This window comes from Lagenorhynchus albirostris, chromosome 7 (assembly GCF_949774975.1).
Source record: "Lagenorhynchus albirostris chromosome 7, mLagAlb1.1, whole genome shotgun sequence".
In the NCBI taxonomy this organism is placed as follows: Eukaryota; Metazoa; Chordata; class Mammalia; order Artiodactyla; family Delphinidae; genus Lagenorhynchus; species Lagenorhynchus albirostris.
The window spans coordinates 12,271,929-12,292,334 of NC_083101.1; the positions used below are offsets into that span (position 1 = coordinate 12,271,929).

A 20,406-nucleotide genomic window follows, 5' to 3' on the forward strand; every position below is an offset into this window, starting at 1 on the left:
TTATAAAATATTCTCAAAATCACCCACTCTCATAATACAACACACACACACACACACACACACACACACAAAATCAAGACCCATTCCCCAAGCTATATTTTTTTTTATCTTTTTTTTTTTTTTTTTTTTTTTGCGGTACTCGGGCCTCTCACTGTTGTGGCTGGCCTCTCCCGTTGCAGAGCACAGGCTCCGGACGCGCAGGCTCAGCAGCCATGGTTCACGGGCCCAGCCGCTCCGTGGCATGTGGGATCTTCCCGGACCGGGGCACGAACCCATATCCCCTGCATCGGCAGGCGGACTCCCAACCACTGCGCCACCAGGGAAGCCCCCCAAGCTATATTTTTATATAACCAAATCAATCAAATTATGATTTCTAAGAAAATGTTTATGAATGTTTCATAATGCTTAGCAAATATTCAGTTTTTCTTTAAAAAGCTAGTTTCTTCTGAAAATAACAAGTCTTAAGTCAAAGGTTTAAGTATGCCTCTTAAGTAGCAAAAATACAAAGCAGCTGTAAAATGACTAGTTATATTGAAATGACTTTAAGCTCTATAGTTCTCTTTTATATAGTTAACAAAATAATCTATATGAGCTGTGTTTGAATGCTATTAGTCACAAACATCTCCATCAGTGAACTGCTGAACTGCATTTAGAATTCTGTAAGAGGTCTGCATTCATAAACATGTTAACAGACTATAGGTATATGACCTAGGCTTCAATGTTTATTTTAATTATATCTATTTATATAGCTTTCAGGCAAAAATGATATTTCCTAGAGCCCCAATATATAAGAAAATCATGTTTAAGATTTTAATTTTCCTACCAAAGAGCTAATCTTAAGAAACAATTATCAAGAATTATTTAAAGATTTAAAAGTTATCTTATTCTATCATTAATGTATAAAGCTATATAATTAGTTAGATCTTTCTCTATTAACCTAAAAACTTAACGGCACATAGGTATCATACCAACCAAGGTCTATTAGTATCTATGTAGTAATGGCTTATTAGATAGGTAGTAAGAGCCAACCTGGAATTAAATTCTTTTTATGTTTTTGTATTTAAAATTCCTGGGTAATAGCAACTTTAAAAGGTACTGGATAAGCAATGATCTTCAATTTTATTTAAGCAAAAACTTCACCCTCGGGGCTTCCCTGGTGGCGCAGTGGTTGAGAGTCCGTCTGCCGATGCAGGGGACATGGGTTCGTGCCCCGGTCCGGGAAGATCCCACATGCCGTAGAGCAGCTGGGTCCGTAAGCCATGGCCGCTGGGCCTGCGTGTCCGGAGCCTGTGCTCCACAACGGGAGAGGCCACAACAGTGAGAGGCCCGCGTACCGCAAAAAAAACAAAACAACTTCACCCTCCAATCTCACTAGCAGTACAAATAATATAAATACCAATGAAGGCATTCTAGAACCACGCATTTCATGTATTTTTACTTCCCCTTTCTGAGGTGACTGCCACTGATCAAGAAAACTTTCTAACTAATTAAGATTTTTCAAATCTTAATTTGTTTAGCTGAAAGTACCAATGGAAAGACTATTTATTTTATTTCATCCACATCAAAATCTGAACACTTGTTTCTTTTTTCCCGAACCTGCTGGCAACGCACATTTTCTAAGCACTTGACCAATCAAGTGACTGAAAGGCTGAACAATCCTTTGGACTTATTTTGGTGTCATGATTGAGTCTAAGGGAGGTTTAAGGCCGGGATTCTAGTCCCAGTTCTGCAACTAATTTACTTTGTCACTACTCTGGGTCTCCCTTTCCCCATTTGAGAAAGGAAGAGTCTAGACTGAACTCTAAGGGATCTTCCAGCTCTGTCACTTTAGGATTTTATATTTATGTTATTCACGTACTCAAAAACCTTAAGTCCATCTACAATTCCTAATTAGAGTCAAATCCCTTAGCCTTTTATTCCAGATCAGGTAGCCCCAATTTATCTTTCTGACCTTACTCCATTACACCTCAAATTGAAACCTCTGGTTCATCCATATTGCCCTATTCACAAGGAAGCTAACAGCACCTGCTAACATGTACTGAATGCTTACTGCAGACCAAGCAACTGTGCTAAGAGCTTTACATGCAATAGCTCATTAATTAAGCCTTACAATACTTGTATGAGATAGTACTATTAGTTAAGGCAACAGAAACTAAGAGGGATAATGAACCTTGTCCTAGGTCTCACAGCTAGTAAGTGTAAGGGCTAGGATTCAAAACTAGGTCTGCCTGCCTCTCAAGTACATACTTTTTATCACTACATATTACATGGATAAAGTATATAAATGGCCCATCTTCACTGAGGCCTTCGAAGCTTAAAACACCCTTTGTCACAGTTTTACTTTTTTCCTAATATAACTCATTTTTAAGGTTCAATTAAAGTGATACCTCTTTACCACTTCAGTCCCAAATTTCCTTTCCATCTCTAACCTATTAAAGCTTACTGTAACCCCCAATGACTAAATATATGTATCTTAATGTCTGAGAATTGTATAGGACTAGTAAAGTACATCTAAATATATGTATCTTAGTGTCTGAGAATTGTATAGGACTAATCCTCCTGTGGAACATACAATAAAAGCAGGACAAAATACATAAAACATCAGTAACATGATGGAGTAAGCCATCAAGGCAGAACTTTAGGTTTATGATCCCTGAGAGAAAGAGGCTCACCAAGCCCCTCCACGTTCACCCAGGGCCTTTCCTCTGAGGGTATTTACATCAGGCACTGGAAGTTACTGGGAGATTCTGACTCTGTGTGACAAGGAAATAACAGCAACAGTCTTCTACTGAGCTTCTATGATGCCACCATGCACAATTCTATATACTTAAGATGTGACAGTATCACATTTTCACAATAATCGTAACAAGGGGATAAAATCCCATTTTACAGAGTGGAAAACCAAGGGCCAGAGATCCCAAAATCCATGCTCTTTTCACTATCTTCTTTTTTTATCTCAGAAAAACAGTGATCTAAGAGTATAAAATAAATACAGTAACAATGTAAAGAGTTTTACATTAATGCAACATGCATCTGATCTTGAATTGACTCCTATAATATGAGTCATCTTCGCTTAAAGATTAGTATCCTTCTGAAGTTCTGACAGATTAAATTATCTAATCAACTGTCAGAACTAGGATCTAAATTTTGTTTTATTTCCTGCGCTCGGTAGGCTACACATGTATCTTTAGTACAATGACTGCTAACGATACATGATGTTAACACAATCTAAGTAGGAATGCTTTTAATTCCTACAAATATCATGTCATGAAGGAGAATTTTTTTAAATGAAAAAGGCTTTTAAGTCAGATTCTGCTCCCCAGGGGCCAATGAAGACAGAGACCCTCAAATGGATTTTTTTTTTTTTTTTTTTGGTCTAGCTATAAATTAACAGCTTTGGCAGTGAGGGTTTCCCCAGTCTTTCTGGAAGAATTTTCAAAAATATATCATGCTATTTAATGCTGTAACTTTTGCTTTCTCCCCAAAATACTGTCTTGCTAATTCAATTCAACAAATGTTTATTGAAAGCTAAGAGGCACAATTTAAAGTTTTACTTTGAAAAGACTCTTTCATATTTTATTCAAAGCCAATACAATCTTTTTGTAACACTCCAATAAAGCATTAAGTGACTACAATCAAGGCAATTTATCATAAAGACATACTTTTTAATTTGCTAAAGGCTTCTCATGTCATAGATTGTTTGATAATTGTAGGTCACTTTATTAGGGTCTTTTGTCTGTTGGCCCTTTGGGTTCCTTTAATCCTGTCCAGCTGAATATTTTATGCCAATCTCATTCAACGGGTGGGAGGAGATAAGACTACAGAAATCTTACTCTACCCAGAGCTCAGCCCACCTCATACACTGCCTTCTAAGGAAATCTAACACACATTTCCTTACCTATGACTACCACACAGTAATCTGCATGCCTCTTGTGATCTCAGAATGCCAGATCTTACATTATAGATACTTGTATACCAGTACACACATACTCATCATATACACAGATACATACACACATTTGTTTTCATGTATTCCTTCCCATGATGTCAAAGAAGATGCTTTCTAATATCTGCTGTCTTCTCTTGGTAAAAAACAAAATTAAAAAAATCCAGAAAGATTCAAACATACTTATGAGGCATAGTAGTAGTAGACTAGGAATCAAAAAGGTCTTACAGCCTCAAAACTCAGCTTCCACAATTGTCAAAGAGGGATAACATCCCTTTTGCCTGTTTTCCTAGGAGGATGAAATGAGATGATAAATAGGAAATTGCTCTGTACAAGGCCATAGGTAAATACAGTGTGCTATCACGCCCTCATGTTCTACTTCAGTAATATGTTCTAAACCTACACTTCCTGGTTTCCTTCTATCAATGTTAAAATTTATCTGCCTTTATCTAAACGTGGTCTATGCTTTCCATAAAAAATATTACACCTACGCAGTTGTAAAGGTCAAACCATACGAAGCGTACAAAGAAAAACAGCAGACCCCTTATACCTCCCACCCTATTCCCTGCTGCCCAAAGGGCAACAATTTTCATCTTTTTTAGCTGTTTGTGTTTCCTTCCTAGTTCTGAACAAAATGCATAAATTGCTACTTTCTGGCTTTTCTTTTTTTTTTTTAAGACTTTCTTGTATGGGAGATGATACTGTAGCTCTATTACAGTCCCAACCCCACCTACCCTCCAAACATACTTCCCCCTTCCCCTCATCATGACTCTCAACATAATTTTGCTACAATTTTTGGCTAAATCTATATTTCTCATAACTGAATCACAGAGTATATCATGATTAGATTTCCTTCTTTCATCTTCTATTTTTTCTGAAGTTACTAATTGCAAATTTTCTTTCCCTCAGTGTTCTATGTATCTATATTTGTAAGATGGGTAAATATTTTGAGACCTCACATATCTCAAAATGGGTTTTATCCTCACATTTGAATGAAAGTTTGACTGGGCATAAAATTCTAGGTTAAAAATCACTTCTGGGACTTCCCTGTTGGCGCAGTGGTTAGGAATCTGCCTGCCAATGCAGGGGAAAAGGGTTCGAGCCCCGGTCCGGGAAGATCCCACATGCCGCGGAGCAACTAAGCCCGTGCACTACAACTACTGAGGCTGTGCTCTAGAGCCTGCGTGCCACAACTACTGAGCCCGTGTGCCACAACTACTGAGCCCGCATGCCACAACTACTGAAGCCCACACGCCTAGAGCCTGTGCTCCAAAACAAGAGAAGCCCCTGCTCGCCACTAGAGAAAGCCCGTGCACAGTAACAAAGACCCAACGCAGCCAATAATAAATAAATAAAATTTTAATTAAAAAATCACTTCTTAAGTTTGAATTTATTCCCAATTATCTTCTTGCTTCGTTGTGGTAGAAAGTACAATGCTATTCAGATCTCTGTACTTAGGATGCTTCTACTATCCCATCCCTATTCCAGACCAAGAAGCTTTTAGGTTTTTCTTTATCTCCAGTGTTCTGAAATTTTATGATTTGCCATCACAAAGTCTTTTTATTACACTAAGCTGATTGGTCCTTTTCATTATGGAAACTCATATCCTTCAGTTCTATAAACTTCTCTTGTGATATCTGAGAATTTCTCCATTCTTTTTCTCTATTCTGTTTCTGAAAATCATGTTATTCAGACATTGGGCCTCCTTGATCATGCCTCTAATTGTCTTGCTTTTTACCTCCTTTATTGTCTTTTGTTTCACTATCTGCTCTACCTCAATTTTACCTTCCAACTTTTCTAATTTTTAAAAATGTCTGATTATATTTTTAATCTCAAAAGCTTTCTTGTTCTCTGTTTTTTTTTTTTATGGCATCCTTTTTTCCTTAATGGATGCAAAATCTTCTCTGAAAATATTAGTTACAAATACTGGGGGTTTTTTTTGAAGTTTTCTTCTATGACTTGTTTCTGCTCCCTCTGATTTGTTTTGGGCTCTGTGCATTCATAATACATTTTCTCAAGTCTATTCATAAGACTTTCTCTGGTTAACTGTTGATATTAGAAGATAAGGAACAAAAAACTAATTGGAAGCTCTATATGCATGGGTAGGATTCGCTGACTGATGGGCATCAACTTAACATGACTGGGCAGGGACTGTCGGAACTGAGAGCCCTTAGATACTGGCCCCCAGACTAGACTCCTCTTATCTCCTGCTTAGAAGGTTTAAGGCTAAGAGCATTCTGGGAGTGTAGTGGGAAAGGGAAACTGATTATTTAATAAGCAGACTTTCTCTTGATACTCTTGTTTTCAACAAGGTGTCTCAGTCCCATTCTCAGCTATGCCTGGCATCCAGAACGCCTGTGGTTCAAACTCCCAAGAGTAAGTCTCCCATCTTCTACTGGGATGGTGAAAAACCAGTGGTCTGCTAGGGCCAACTTGGGATGGGGATCAAGGTGGTGTACAGTGGAGGAGTGTGGGGGTGGGGGGATGAGTGACGGTATCTAAACGTGCCTTCAATAAACTTTCTAACAATTCTTCAGTTTTCAGCTTCATACTACTCTCTGCCTGAGAGGCATATCAGAAGTCTAATTCCCACATATTTACTGGGTTTACTGGCAGATCCTCTCTGCCCCTCCCCCAAATTCAGCTTTGTCAATTCTGCTGAGTCAGTTACCACTTGTCCACTGGGTTTCCATAACCCCAAATTTTGTTAGCTTCATTCATCTGCCATCAGCTCTGCTCTTCTCTTTGTCCATATGTATTATACTTTTGTCATTCTTTATAGTGGAGTTAACAGAAATAAATATGCATACTAAATCTGCTATATTTAGTAGGAAGTCTGTCACATATTTTCCAAGTATGGGAGTTAGTTGATATATTGACAAAAGTTTCTTAATCTCTCTAAGCCTAAGTTTCCTCACCTGTAAAACAGAGTTATAAAAAAAATTTAAAAACTGCCTGATAGGTTTCCGTGAGAATTACGTGAGGTAAGAATGTAGGCTCTGAAGTCAGAAAGACCTGGGTTTGAATCCCAGATCTTCCACTTATTAACTGTTTGTCTCTGGCAACTCAATCTCAGTTTTCTCATCTTTTTAATGGGGTTAATAATAGTCACTAGCTCATAGAGCATCAGAAGGATTAAACAGGACAAAGTTTATAAAATTCTTCTGAAACATAACAAGCCTCAGTTAACATTTATATCATTGCCCATAATGCTTTCTACACCTAAAATTACACACACAAGAACAAACACCTCATATCAGCCTATTTAAGTCTTATTCAGGACTTGGCTGAGTGAAGGCAAACTCCCACTCCTCTGCAAAAGCAACAAGATATAATAGGAATGGATGATAGATTAGGAAGTAGGAAGTCTGGGTATTATCATAAATGGCTGTGTGGCCACTGGACTGGTTTCCTGACTATAAAAAGAGAGAATCAGACCAAATGATCTCTAAGGTCTTCTACAGCTCAAATGTCCCTCCCTATCTCCTTTGTGGATGATCTGACTTTCAAAAATTTAATGTCTCTATTCTAATTACCTGACTGATACTGTTAATTTTTATAGGTATTTTCATATATCTTGCTTTTCCAACTACACAGTATATATTCACTCCATGAAAACCAAGATGAGTTGCTTCCCCAAACTAACAAAGTAGTAAGGCCACCCTTTGAATACTACATCAGAAAACAATGTTTCATGGTAAAAGTGATATATAAAACCACCAAAAAGAGAGAGAATGAGTTAGCAAGCTTGTAAGACTGTTAAAACTCGCAAGGAATTTTACTAAAAGTAACAAAAGAAGTTAATTTAAAGAAATAATATGTCAATTAGAAGGTAGGTTGGTCAGTACTGGAAGCACAGATGATTTCAACTTTTATTAGGATCCCAATGACCAGGTTTTCTGATTTCAGAGATGGAACATCAGGCTCAGTCTTATACCAGTAAATTTTCACATTACAGAACCATATTCTGAGATTCCATCCTCACTAAGCAACATTCTGAATATGGTTTGGCTTCCCATGAAGATCTACCAATAGAGAAAGACTGCTCCCTATTGCCAGCAATGATTTCTTATTTTAAACTAATGAAGTGACATTATGATTTTATATACTGGCATAATGAACCCACCCAAGAAACAGACCCATGGTGTGCCAACTGTCCCACCAGTAGGCCTTGGTAAATTCCTCCTGATAAAGTCACTCTGTGAAGCTTTTTGAAAGACAGATCACAGAATTTTTCCATATGAAACATCTGAAAACTATGAAGTTCCATAAGAAAGGAATCATGTGATCCTTCTTTAAATCTCTGAGGCCAGCTAGCTATACTACCTGGCATCTAGTAGAGCCTGCTACATAAGCGCTTCCTGATTGCTTCTTAAACTTTTCCAAAAAGCCAGTTATTGCATAATACAATTTTCCATACCCTATAGCAGTATGATAAGCACTTCACTCTGAATACATGACCAACAGTGTGTTAAGAAAAGAAAGAAAGGGAAGATAGAGCTAGAAAAGTGGTAAAGACTGAAAGAAAAAGCAAAACCAAAGAATTAGAGCCATTTCTTTCACCAAGCTATCCTATTCTATTGCTCCTCTTTCATAGTGACTGATTTTTACAGCCTATCTTATCTGCATCTAGAGCCAAGATCTTACCCATGCTGTGAGAAATTGGCAGTTTGACAGCACTGCCTGAAGTTCCCTGGGCCGAGGCTACACAGTTTCCAGGAGTAAAGTTACCTAGCATATAAAGCACACACATTCCCACAGTAGTCTCTTGGTACTAAAAAGAGATATTTATTATATACAGTCTAGAATGGCTTTGATCAAATGAAAAACTGCTTATGGGCTTTGGACTACCCTTTGAACACCACTGCTCTATAATGACTAGAAGTAATAATAGTGACTAGAAGTAATAATTAGAAAGGCTCATTCATTAACTCCGTAAAACTTACTAAAACTTCTGCTCTAAGCCAGGTCCTATGTTAGATTTGGGGGTTAAAGGTACGAAGAGACATTGTCCCTGCCTTTAGAGACTTCGGAAACAAGTAAAGAGAGTAAATGTAACAGTTTTATGTTGAATTTAAAGTTACTGTTATTTTGGGATTGCTAAGTAGCATGGAATAGTCACCTAGCATTGACCTTCAAAGATCTTATGGGGGGGAGCGCCACATTATATGCAGCTTCCTTAGATGTAAAGCTATGGCAGATACAAATAACAGTAATCATTTTTATTTTCAAAGCACTTTACATATTACAAAGTTCTCTTACATCCGTTATCTAATTCAATCCTCAAAGTAACCCTGTGAAGGATGAAAGGATTATTATAAATAGAAGAAATTAAGTGCTTAGAGAAGCGACCAGCCCTTACAAAACGAGTTAATTAGTAACAGAAACCTAGATTCGCAGTTCAAAGTTCATTTTACATATCATGATTCCGTTATCATCCAAATTTTGAAGAGAAGCCAAGTGACTCATTTACAGCCATAAGAAATGTCTAGAATATTCCTTGGGTCTGCAAAATACATTAATAATATGTACATTTAATATAAAATATTTAGTAACCTGAAATGGAAAAATTATGCAAAAATCAACACAAATAATGACTTATGAAGACTTTTAAAAAAGTTTATAGTTCCATGATTCTCCCCCATCCTTAAACTTCCCCAAATTTCCTCATATAGCAAGAAATTCTGGTTTGCCAATAATTTATTTCACAAATCTTTTATGATTCAAAAACACAGTCAGTAAAATTCCTACAAAGCCATCAAAGGCAGATGTTTTAATCAAACCTGCAAAGCTGAGGAAACTCCCAGAAATCACTCTACCATCTGGGAACTTGTAACCCTGTTGCTTCATTTTCAAGTTCAAAGAGGTGAACAGTAAATGCATTTAATAGTACAAAAATTCAAGTTTTCCCAATCCTTAAAATACTGAGACCATTATTCAAGTAAAAAGGAAAAGCCACTATAAAAGGCTCAAAAACATATTTATCCAGCAATAAACCTTAAATAAAACTCTTTCCAAAATGGAATTTAGGGTTAAAGCCAACAGGTCCATGAAAAATTCAAATATCCTTTCTGGTGAAAGATAATTCTTTCATTAAAGTGGAGCACTTGTCCTTTTGTAATTGCTTTTCCACTCTAAGAGGAAAAAAACACACCTTCACTGAAATCATTGTATAAAAACACAACTAATTACAAATATAACAATTACTATAGTCTTATTTTAAAATTTACTGTGAAATAATTTCAACACAGTCACCAAAAGCTTATGCTTCCTCTGATATCAGCCATATACTATATAAAGTTAAATGGGCTGTCTTGTCAAAGCCTAAGGTAACTGACTCTAAAAATATACTTTTTCTCATTCTGAACTAGTCAGATTGGTATTTAAATAAAACGTCATTAAATGTTGCACTAAATATGCAAGAATGAAAAGGTTACTTAAATACAAACTCTCCAAATGCACCACACAGAAACTGCCCCCAGCCACAGAAGATTGTATGATTGCATTCAAACACAACCCTTCTCCCCAGGATACACACACCACAAGAAAACAAAAATTTTAAAGCAGTACAGACAATGAAATATGAGAATAGAATTGATACCTGGAAGAAACGTTAGAGTTTATAAAGTCCAATGACTACAAGATAAACTGGAAAGACATCTGATATTAAGTATCAGCTGGGGAGGAATGCTTTATTTTTCTTTAAAGTTACTATATCTACTTAGTTCCTACTTTAGTTTTAGGCTGAGAGGTTCTAACGTGAAAAAAAAAACCAATAAAAAAAACCCTCTGGCATCTAAATTTGGTACTAGGACAAAAATATAAAAATCTACTAACAAAAGCTCTTATTAAAAGAGTTGTTGCCTTCCAGTCACTGAAAGCTCAGCTTGATTAGCCATTTCCAGAAAATTAAACAGAGATTTCCTCATTTCCGTACATTCCCACAAAATCTTTTCCAAAAACTTTTGTTTTCTCTAAAATGGAACCCTACTGCAAGAAAAAATTAAAAGGGCTCAGTACCCCCCCACACACAAAAAATCTACTGACTTAACATCAGTTTTCCATAAAAATTAATCTTCATGAGTCCCATATCTGAACTAAAAATTGACAAGCAAACTGTGCAAATCTGGACAGGTTACATTCTCTGATATATATGAAAAAAAGGGAATTTTGTTTTCTTAGATCTGTGCCACTTAAATAAAGGGGAATTGTATACAGCTTTTTTTCAGAATCTAACAGAAAAGGTTTTCTACTTCAAATGGCAACTTAACAAAGCCACTGCTAACATAACTTGCAATTCCAATATGAGTTCTAAATTTTGAAACAACTTAGAATCAAATTTTCTAACACTAAATATAAAGAGCAAGCAAGCTTTTGGGAAGAACTCAGAATCTGAAGTTTAAATGCTTATATTCATACTTGTTCTCTTAAAATAAAAATGTTTAAGTAGAATACATTTGAGTTTAAAATCAAATCAATCTCTAAAACCTAAAATCATAAGAATGCCATCTTTTATTTTAAAAGGGGGTAGGAGGTTTTCTAATATGATGATGGAAAACCAAAGCATATCTGCCTGTTTTATAAATATCTATGTCCTTCCTTGGACTCAAAAATCCACATTTCCCTTGGTTTTCTTCTATCTTCAATCTCACTGAACACCACTGTCACATTCAGATTACAACATCTAGCCAAAGGCAGAGATCATACAAGTTCCCTGAAGACTTCTAAAACATTAAAACCAGTAGAAGAGCAGAGGAAATACTTTCATGCTTGGAGCTGCTGGGAAATCCTTCTCTCCTTTTAGAAAAATAAACCTCTCGCTCTAAACATAATTACTTTTAGGAACAAAACATCACTCTACATACAGATACACATCACTCTCAATTAATAATTCTACAGATTTTGCTAGTACTTTGGCTTAAAAAAAAAAAAAAGCCTATTTAGGAAAGGAACAGTATTCCAAGGATTTTTTTTTCCAGAAAGAGAATAGCAATAGAGAATCAGAATTTCTCCTTCTCTCATTCAAATATGGATTCCTTAACACTAACTGAAAGAATGCTTTTAAAAAGAATTAGTTACTACTTTATTAGATGATACCATTTAACCACAAAGAGACCATCTCAATCAACCCCTCCTATTTTAAAAATGAACTAGCTAAATGTACATTGTATTTTCTGACTCAGTTGCCTAGGACCTTTCTTCCTGATATTCTAGTATTTCATAAAGTCTCTAGCTAAAAAGAGCAGAGGAGACTAAAGACACTTTTCAATGTATTTTCACCATTATAAAAATGGCAGCCATCAGCCTATCATTTAATTATTTTTCAGCTTATTTAAATGCATTTTGCTGTAAAAGAGAAATCTAACTCAATTCAAATATTCTCAATACACATATACACAAAGGCTTGGGCAAAAATACTACAACACAATCACTTTCAGTATACATATTTGTTTAGGTCTCAGTGAAGCATGGCATAAAATACAGCTTAGTTTTTCTATAAATTATATGATTTGACTGCACTTTTGCTTCATGGTTCAATGCAAAAATTTTATTATTTTTTTAAATTTATTTTTTAAGATTTTTTTTTGATGTGGACCATTTTTTTTTTAAGTCTTTACTGAATTTGTTACAATATTGCTTCTCTTTTATGTTTTTTGGTTTCTTGGCAATGAGACATGTGGGATATTAGTTCCTCAACCAGGGACTGAACCCACACCCCCTGCATTGGAAGGCAAAGTCTTAACCACTGAACCGCCAGGGAAGTCCCCCCAAATTTTAAATTAATGTTTAAGTTTTCACATTATTCACTGTACTGAGAATTCTCTCAAGAGAATAAGACATAAAACATTTGACTTTCTGAATGACAGTGTGGAAACCTGCAGGGTAGTTACACTTTGACAGATATAAAGAAAATTTTAAAACCCTGTTAATTCACCACTGTATTTTAATATTTCCTGTTAAAAGAAATCAATTGTACATGAAGCTCAAACAGCTGGAAAGAACCCAGAAAAGCAACAAGAAAATGATGACTTTTAAAAATGCTGACGCTTTTCACACCCAGGTTCAGTCATGCCAGCTGGAGAGAGGTGTTAGATATGGCTTTATTCATTTTAAGTCTGAGAATTAAATACAGTCATTTCCATGACATTATGGAAATAGGAACGAAGAGCAATTTATCTTCATGGTCCTGATTCTTCTCATTCGAAAGCATTAAAAAAAATCATTTCTGCAAACTTAAAAGGTATTTTGGATGGATCATTTGTTAACTATTGCTTAGAGTCAAACTATTTTGTCCCATATTTCCCAGTGAACTAGAAATACAAAAAGATAAAAAGGAAACACACACACACACACACACACACACAACAGTGACCCAATATCTGAACCACTTCAGACATGAAATCCATTAAGGGGGCCTTTGCTCCTAACTGTGTAAGGGTCCTTAGCTATCATCTGACTCGCACAAGAAGTACACATGGCCCCTGAGAGGCGCTTTAGTCCCCTTTGGAAGACACTGTTGGAAAGACTATAAATGACACAGTTGCAGAAACTATTACTAATAGCAAGCCAGGTGGTCAAGAAGGATGCGAAGCGGTTGCTGTGGCCAGTGGAGCTCTCCAGTAAGAAGTAGATGATGTATGGCAACCAGAGGATGTAAAATACACTAGTAATTCGGAACAGGACCATGGCATAGCGCTTATCAGGACAGGCCTGCACCTCCCCAGTCTCCCCACTCTGGCTGCTGAAGCGGGCTTGCCTTTCGCTGATTTCCTTTGTGTGCTGTTGGCAGATGCGGAAGATGTTGAAATAGGTGAAGCACACAATGAGGGCTGCTGGGGCATATAACATCATCACGATGAACAGGGTGAAGTAGGGGTCGGTGTGCCAGGACTCCGCACACCACTGAAACACATCTCCATGATATCCAGGTTTGCCCCAGTGGAAAAAGGAAGGCAGGAAGACCAGGGTGGAGTATAGCCAAATCAGGAAAATACACAGACGCAGTCTCCAGGGCGTAACCAGGGTATTATAGGTTAGAGGCTTAGTGATGGCAATATATCTATCGATGCTGATACAGGCCAGAGAGGCCATGGAGACACTCTTCAGAACTGATACTACAAAACCAAATACCTGGCAAGTCAAGGACTCCTCTACTGGAAGCGGGTAGTGGAGGAGTGATAAAGAAGGGACCAGGCAGCTTACCCCAACCAAGAGGTCAGCATATGCCATAGTCTGGATAAAATAACTTGTAGTATGGTGGTTCAACAAAGGTGCACAATGAAATACAAAAATCACAATAATGTTGCCAGAAATAATCAACACAGTTAGAAAGACAATAATTAATACTTCCAAAAGGCAAAAATTGACAGTTTCCAAATAGCCAAATGCCAAGAGGCAAAAAGGGTGGCTGCTCTGATTACCATCCAAGGTAGAGTTCATCTTGAGCTCAGGAGTGATCTCTCACTTCATGCTGCCGCTTGGCTGCTGCCAACAGTTCAAAGGAGCAGCTGCTGTCATTGCGGTCAGCTCTGTGTGTCTGTAATAATGCCCGAGGAGCCTTAGTCCCCAAGCTCCCGATGCTGCTGCTCTGATGCATTGCCTGCAGTGCAATTCCCCTTTAAATCCTTCTTGGAATAGGGAGAACCAGCAGCAGTTGTCTGGCCAGTCCGAGATGCGGCCATAGTACCAGGTTTACCATACACATAGCACCAGGGGAGTAAGGCAAACTCTGTACAATGTCTTCAGGCCAATGAGGGTACGGGGTAGGGGCAGAAGGGAAGGGAGGAAGATTAGGACTTCAGCAGGAGTTGTAATGAGTCTCCTCTGAACAGCTGATAGAAGAAAAGGAAAGAGCGTTTTATATTTTGCATCCAATGCCCTAATCAAGAACCTGGCTAGCTCGAGCTGGTATCACCCCTCCCACTCTATCCCACCCCACCCAGTACAACTATTCACGGCTACCCTCAGTAGCACCCCACATAATTGGTCCTTACTCTACAGAGGAGGCGCAGCAACAGCAAGCTTTCATGATCAACATAAAACAAAATCAATCGCAAGTCAGATCAATCTAACCCCATTTCCTTTCATTTGAGCTTTTCGGGGAAGAAGAGGAATCTGCTTATAGAATTTAATTACCATGAATAAAATTAGCCAAGATAACTTATTTTCTTCATTGATTCCAATGTAATATTTTGCCTCTTAGAAAAATTTCAACAGCATTGATCTGTCTAGCTCAATTTCAGAGTATTACCTGTAATTCAGCATGCTGCGATCCAAACAAAAGCCACAGAACACCTTAACAGAAAGCCTTGCAAAGCAGGAATGTGCCTCAGCCCCGTTTACTGCAGAAATGAGACACAGAGGGAGGGGATAAAGGAGTAGGAGGGGAAATAGGGAGAAGAGGGGCTTGGAAAAGGAAGAGGCGGGGGAGGGGAAAGAAAACGCCTGTGTGCGCACACACTCCGGCATCTTTAGCAGCTCATTAGAATTCATTGCCAGAGAGGTGCTCCCTGATTTCCAGACTGCACAGTGGGGGAATAACTTAATATGCCTGCAGGGCAGTGATGAAGGCTGTTTCCTCGTCTGTCTGGAATCCCCCTCTTAGTAGATGAAGCAGAATTTAGACTGCTAGTAAGGAGAAGAGGTAGTAAGCAGGACAGACAGCAAGCCAGGAATTAGATTGAAACACACTGCCAGAGGGGTAATGGTGAGAGGAAATTCCTACTTTCTTGTAGCATTTCCCATAGAACAAAGAGCAATGTTAAAGAATGAAAGTGTGTTAACAGTGCGTGACAACTGAGGAATCACAATTCAGCACAAGAAGTTCTAGCTAGAAGGCTACATATTTAGCATTAATTTTCTCTCATGATTCACTAAATATGGATCTATTTTAAGAAACGTGACCAAAACAACAAACAAACAAAAATTAGGTTTTCAAGAGAAAAAATAAAGAAAATCCCATCTACTCTGAATATTGCAGAAACAGCACACACAAAGAGGAATTACATTGTTCCTGTATTTGACACTATCCTATGGTTTTGAGATGCCATTACTTGCTTCTAGTTTGCTGAGAAGTGTTACACAAATATACAAACAAAAGATGGACAAGAAAATGCACCCACTTCCACCCAGGTTTGAAAATTGCAGGAAGTTTCATGGTACAAACTAGCTCTGTATCTTAGAATATACAATCTTGTTTGTGCTTACTTAACACAAGGCAAATTGGGATTTTATTGTGGCTCTTCAGGTGATGTCATAAGTGATGACAATTTTCAGCTAATTGGGAGTGTCAAATTATGACAATTTTTAGTTAATTAGAAATGTGTATTTTTATTGTCTTTTCCTCCAGGTATCTTTGGTCTCTCAATTCATCCTTCTAAGTAAAGTTTCACATAACTCAGTAGAGTAAAATAAAATAAACAAATGTTGACATTTGTAAACATTCCAGAAGGTCTGCACACCTGGATGGAGATATATGTTATGTGATCCAACTTTCATTTTTTATCTGTTTCACATACATGCTTTCTCATTGCAGGCAATGGTCACTCAATTACATTTTAAGATCTGAAGCGCTGTGCTTACTACACGAAGGCAAGGAACTCAAAAAACCTACTGAGCATAAGCTTGATAGCTGTAATTGACAGGTCTTATTGGAAAAGATGGCAAAGTGTGGCACAGCAAAAAGACCCATGGCACTGAACACCCATCTGGCTCAAATCCTTGCTTCCTTGCTCTAATATTACTTAGCCTCTCTTAGCCTCAGTTTCATCATCTGTAAAATGAGGATCACACTCCCTATTTCATGACGTTGGTGAGAAATAAAGCAGACAGTGTATACAAAAGGCTTACCAATACTTAGTACACAGGGGGTATATAACTTTACTTTCTTCTCACACAACCTCAAACAACCTTCCTAAATAGTCTGTGTTTTCCCACCAGTCCTACTGCATTGCTTGAGGCTGGGGCTCTTCTGAATCCTAAGGTGCCCTCTCTTATTGTGACTGCCCAGTTCTAAGGGCAATGACAGTTATTTCGACACTTTGCTGCCCTGCCTTCCTCAAATACATTGAGGCTATACATATGTAAGGCAAGAAGGAAAGATGGTATGGCACTAATTATTCCCACTAGACAAATAATTTCTCTGCCTATGTCTCAAAACTTGACTTCACTCCTGAGTTCCCTTTCCTTCTACAATTTGCCTGCTAGTCACACATCTACCTGGATGTCATATAGAGACTTCAACCACAGCATAACCAAAATTAAATACATTTTTTCCCACCAAATAAGACTCTTTTACTTTTTTCCTCACATTTTCCCGGGCACTCAGGTATGAACTCAGAAATCATCTTGACCACTCTCTCCCTTAATATACCATTCTTAGTTACCACATCTTATGAATCTATTTCTATAATGGCTCTCAAATTCATTTCCTCCTTTTAGTTTTTAATCCAGAGGAGACAAATTACTAATGACAAGGGGGAGCAATAAATCTATGTCCTCACAAAAATCTATACATACATTTACCTTTAAAAATAATGCAGTCACATGATTTTTTTTAATAAAAGAGTATTTCTGTATATATGACTGGAAGAAAATGCATTAAAAATCAATTCTACTTTTCACTGGATAGTGGGATTACAAGTGATTTTTAATTTCTTCTTTATGGTTTTCTATGTTTTGTGAATTTGCTAATTTCTATGTGCTATTTTTTACAATCAGGTTAAAAAAAAAAAGCCAAAGTAATATATAACATGTCACTTTTGGTAAAGCTAACAAAAAACCTGGCCATATGATGCCCTCCCAGAGCCACATTGAATAGATGATGCCAGGTTAAGTCACCTACTTCATGGGGCTCAGCTCCACTCGTCCTTATGCCATCACTGCAACATTCCTTCAGATGGCCTTGGTACTCAATTTAATTCAAAATAGACACCTACAGCCCCAGTTAAAAATTTTTACAGAATGAGAATATAACTAGATGAACCATGTGAAATTGTTAATATTTAACCATTTCATTTCTGGTTAAATATTTTCTGATCTACAAAAATGGAAACTTCTATATGGCTCAACCTAACACTAAAAAATTAAAATAACCAAATCACAGAACTAAAAATGAAAAATGGCAGAAAGAGAAAGGAAACACCAAACGAAAAAGAGAAAAGATTGTTCAAATTACATTTATTCTTCTCCCAGCCTCCTCAGCAGTTTATCTATTATAGATGGAAAAGGATCAATCTCAGTGCTTCAAATTCATAAGATTCACTTCTGGGTATTATCTATCACTTATTATTTAGTAAAAATGAGCTTTAAATGTTGATTTATTTAATTATTTTAGTTCAGCTGATGTGGGTGTATTTATATCGATGTCATTCCAAACCCAATTTAATTCCCCTCCCTCTCCCTCATCTCGCACATTCATTCAATCACCAAGTGCCAAGGATTCTTTCTACCTGTGAAATTTCTCTCAAGAAGTTACCTCTTTCTCTATCCCTTCTGCCACTGAAACAAACCAAGTGACAATTATCTCTTGCATGAATTGCTAACAGGTTTTGCTGCAATTTATCTTATTCCATTCTAACTCAATAATACAAATAATAACAATAACAAACCAAGTAACAATTATCTCTTGCCTGAATTACTAGGTTTTGCTGCAATTAATCTTACTCCGTTCTAACTCAATGATAATATAAATAATAACAATAAGTGGTTAATTTATACTTACCATGAATTGTACTAAGTGTTTTCATGCATTATCTAAGCTATTCTAACTACTCTATAAATAAGATACTATTATTATCCCATTTTACATATAGGAAACAAAAGGTTTAATTGTAAATTGCCCAATGTCAATGGCCTGAATACAAAACTAGGATTTGAATCAAGATAATCTACCTTTAGATGGACACACTAAATCACTTTGCATACTGCCTTCCAAACCTGAATATATGATTTGCCTACTTAAAATGACTTCCTATTGCCTGAGATATTAAATATGCCTTATTTAAGCTTTCTAAGATCTGGCTCCTACCTACCTTCTCTGACTTTACCAACTTTCACACTCTGAAACTGCCAAGCTCTTTATCACCCTTGAGAACATGCTTTTCCCCTTGACTTTTAACATCACACATGCCATGCACACATGCCCCCCTCTCCTACCACCACAATCCCCCTCCCCGGATAATTCTGAACAAGAGAACTTTTTGAACCCTTAGATGAGAAGTCCTTGTCATTTGCTGCACAACAATATGTATCTTCTTTTCTATAACCCTCATGCAACTTTATTCCAAATGGTTAGTTAATTGCCTGTTTCCCTCATTAGACTGTAGATTCCCCCAAACCAGAGAACAGGTATATTTTATTCATGGGCATAACCATAAGACCTTAACACACGGCCAGCACAAAGCAGGCTTTCAAAGGTGTTTCTGATTGACTAAACAACAAATGCCTAATAAAACAACAGGCATTTGTTTTTGGATGGGAAGACCTTTCAAGTAAAATCCTAGTATGGTAACAGTTTAATTCACCCATAATTATTAGGTTGATGCATGTGAAATTGCCTATTTGTAAATCAAACACTGTCAGATACCAGCAAATTTAATATGACCAAACCTAATTATGTTTTTATAGTCTTATAATTCAGAAAGAACTTGAAAACTGCCTGGACAGGTATGACTTACAGAAACTCATCAGAGGGTACATGAATTTACAAAGATGGGATATAGGGACTTAAAAATTATTTTCACAAATAACAATTTAAAGGAACAGTATCTCAGTCCATTAGAAATGCTATAACAAAAATACCATAGACTGAATTGCCTATAAACAATAAATTTATTTCTCATAGTCCCAGAGACTGGGAAGCCCAAGATCAAGGTGTTGGCAATTTGGTGTCTGGTGAGAATCTACAGTCATCTTACACTGTGTCCTCACATGGCAGAAGGGGCAAGGGAGCTTTCTATGGTCTTTTTTTATAAGGATACTAAACCCATTCATGAGGGCTCTACCCCCTTGAGAGGCCCCTTGAATCTTGAATCTCCTCTCAAAGGCCCCACCTCCAAACACCATCACATTGTTGGGGGTGGGGTGGTGTTAGGGTTTCAACATATGAATTTTGGGGAGCCAAGAACATTCAGTCTATAGCTGACCTACTATGGCAACTGCTATAGTGGAGCAGACAATAAAGTTCTGAAAGTCCACTGGCAATTGTTTTCTTACAGAATCAGACAGCAAGAGTACTGAGTTGTGAAACAGTAGAATCACAGGCTATTTTGGGGGCAGGACTCAAACATTCCATTTAATTTTTCCAGAATGTTAAAGCTTAACGGAAACTTAAAGGAAGCTCAACCATTTACTTCAGCAACCTCATTTCAGCAGAGAAAAGGAAATAGAACCTCATCTGAGTTCATGTAAGCCAGTGGCAGAGTTGAAACTAGTACCCAGACACTTCCTAACTTCATGGC

At 37.2% G+C, this 20,406-nt stretch overlaps 2 protein-coding genes across 5 annotated transcripts in view; both read right to left on the reverse strand.

Annotated features, from left to right (window-relative positions):
* Positions 1-20,406, reverse strand: part of RABGAP1 (RAB GTPase activating protein 1) — a 151,198-nt gene that overhangs the window by 51,980 nt on the left and 78,812 nt on the right. The window lies entirely within an intron of this gene.
* Positions 12,535-15,716, reverse strand: GPR21 (G protein-coupled receptor 21). The gene is made up of 2 exons (XM_060153306.1): positions 15,198-15,716; positions 12,535-14,778 (listed from the first exon to the last, which is right to left on the reverse strand). The coding sequence occupies exon 2, from the start codon at positions 14,384-14,386 to the stop codon at positions 13,337-13,339; it is 1,050 nt and encodes a 349-aa protein (XP_060009289.1). The 5' UTR covers positions 14,387-14,778; positions 15,198-15,716; the 3' UTR covers positions 12,535-13,336.

Bases quoted from the DNA above. Each gene is read 5' to 3' on its own strand.
- GPR21 (XM_060153306.1), bottom strand. From the start codon at position 14,386: ATGAACTCTACCTTGGATGGTAATCAGAGCAGCCACCCTTTTTGCCTC.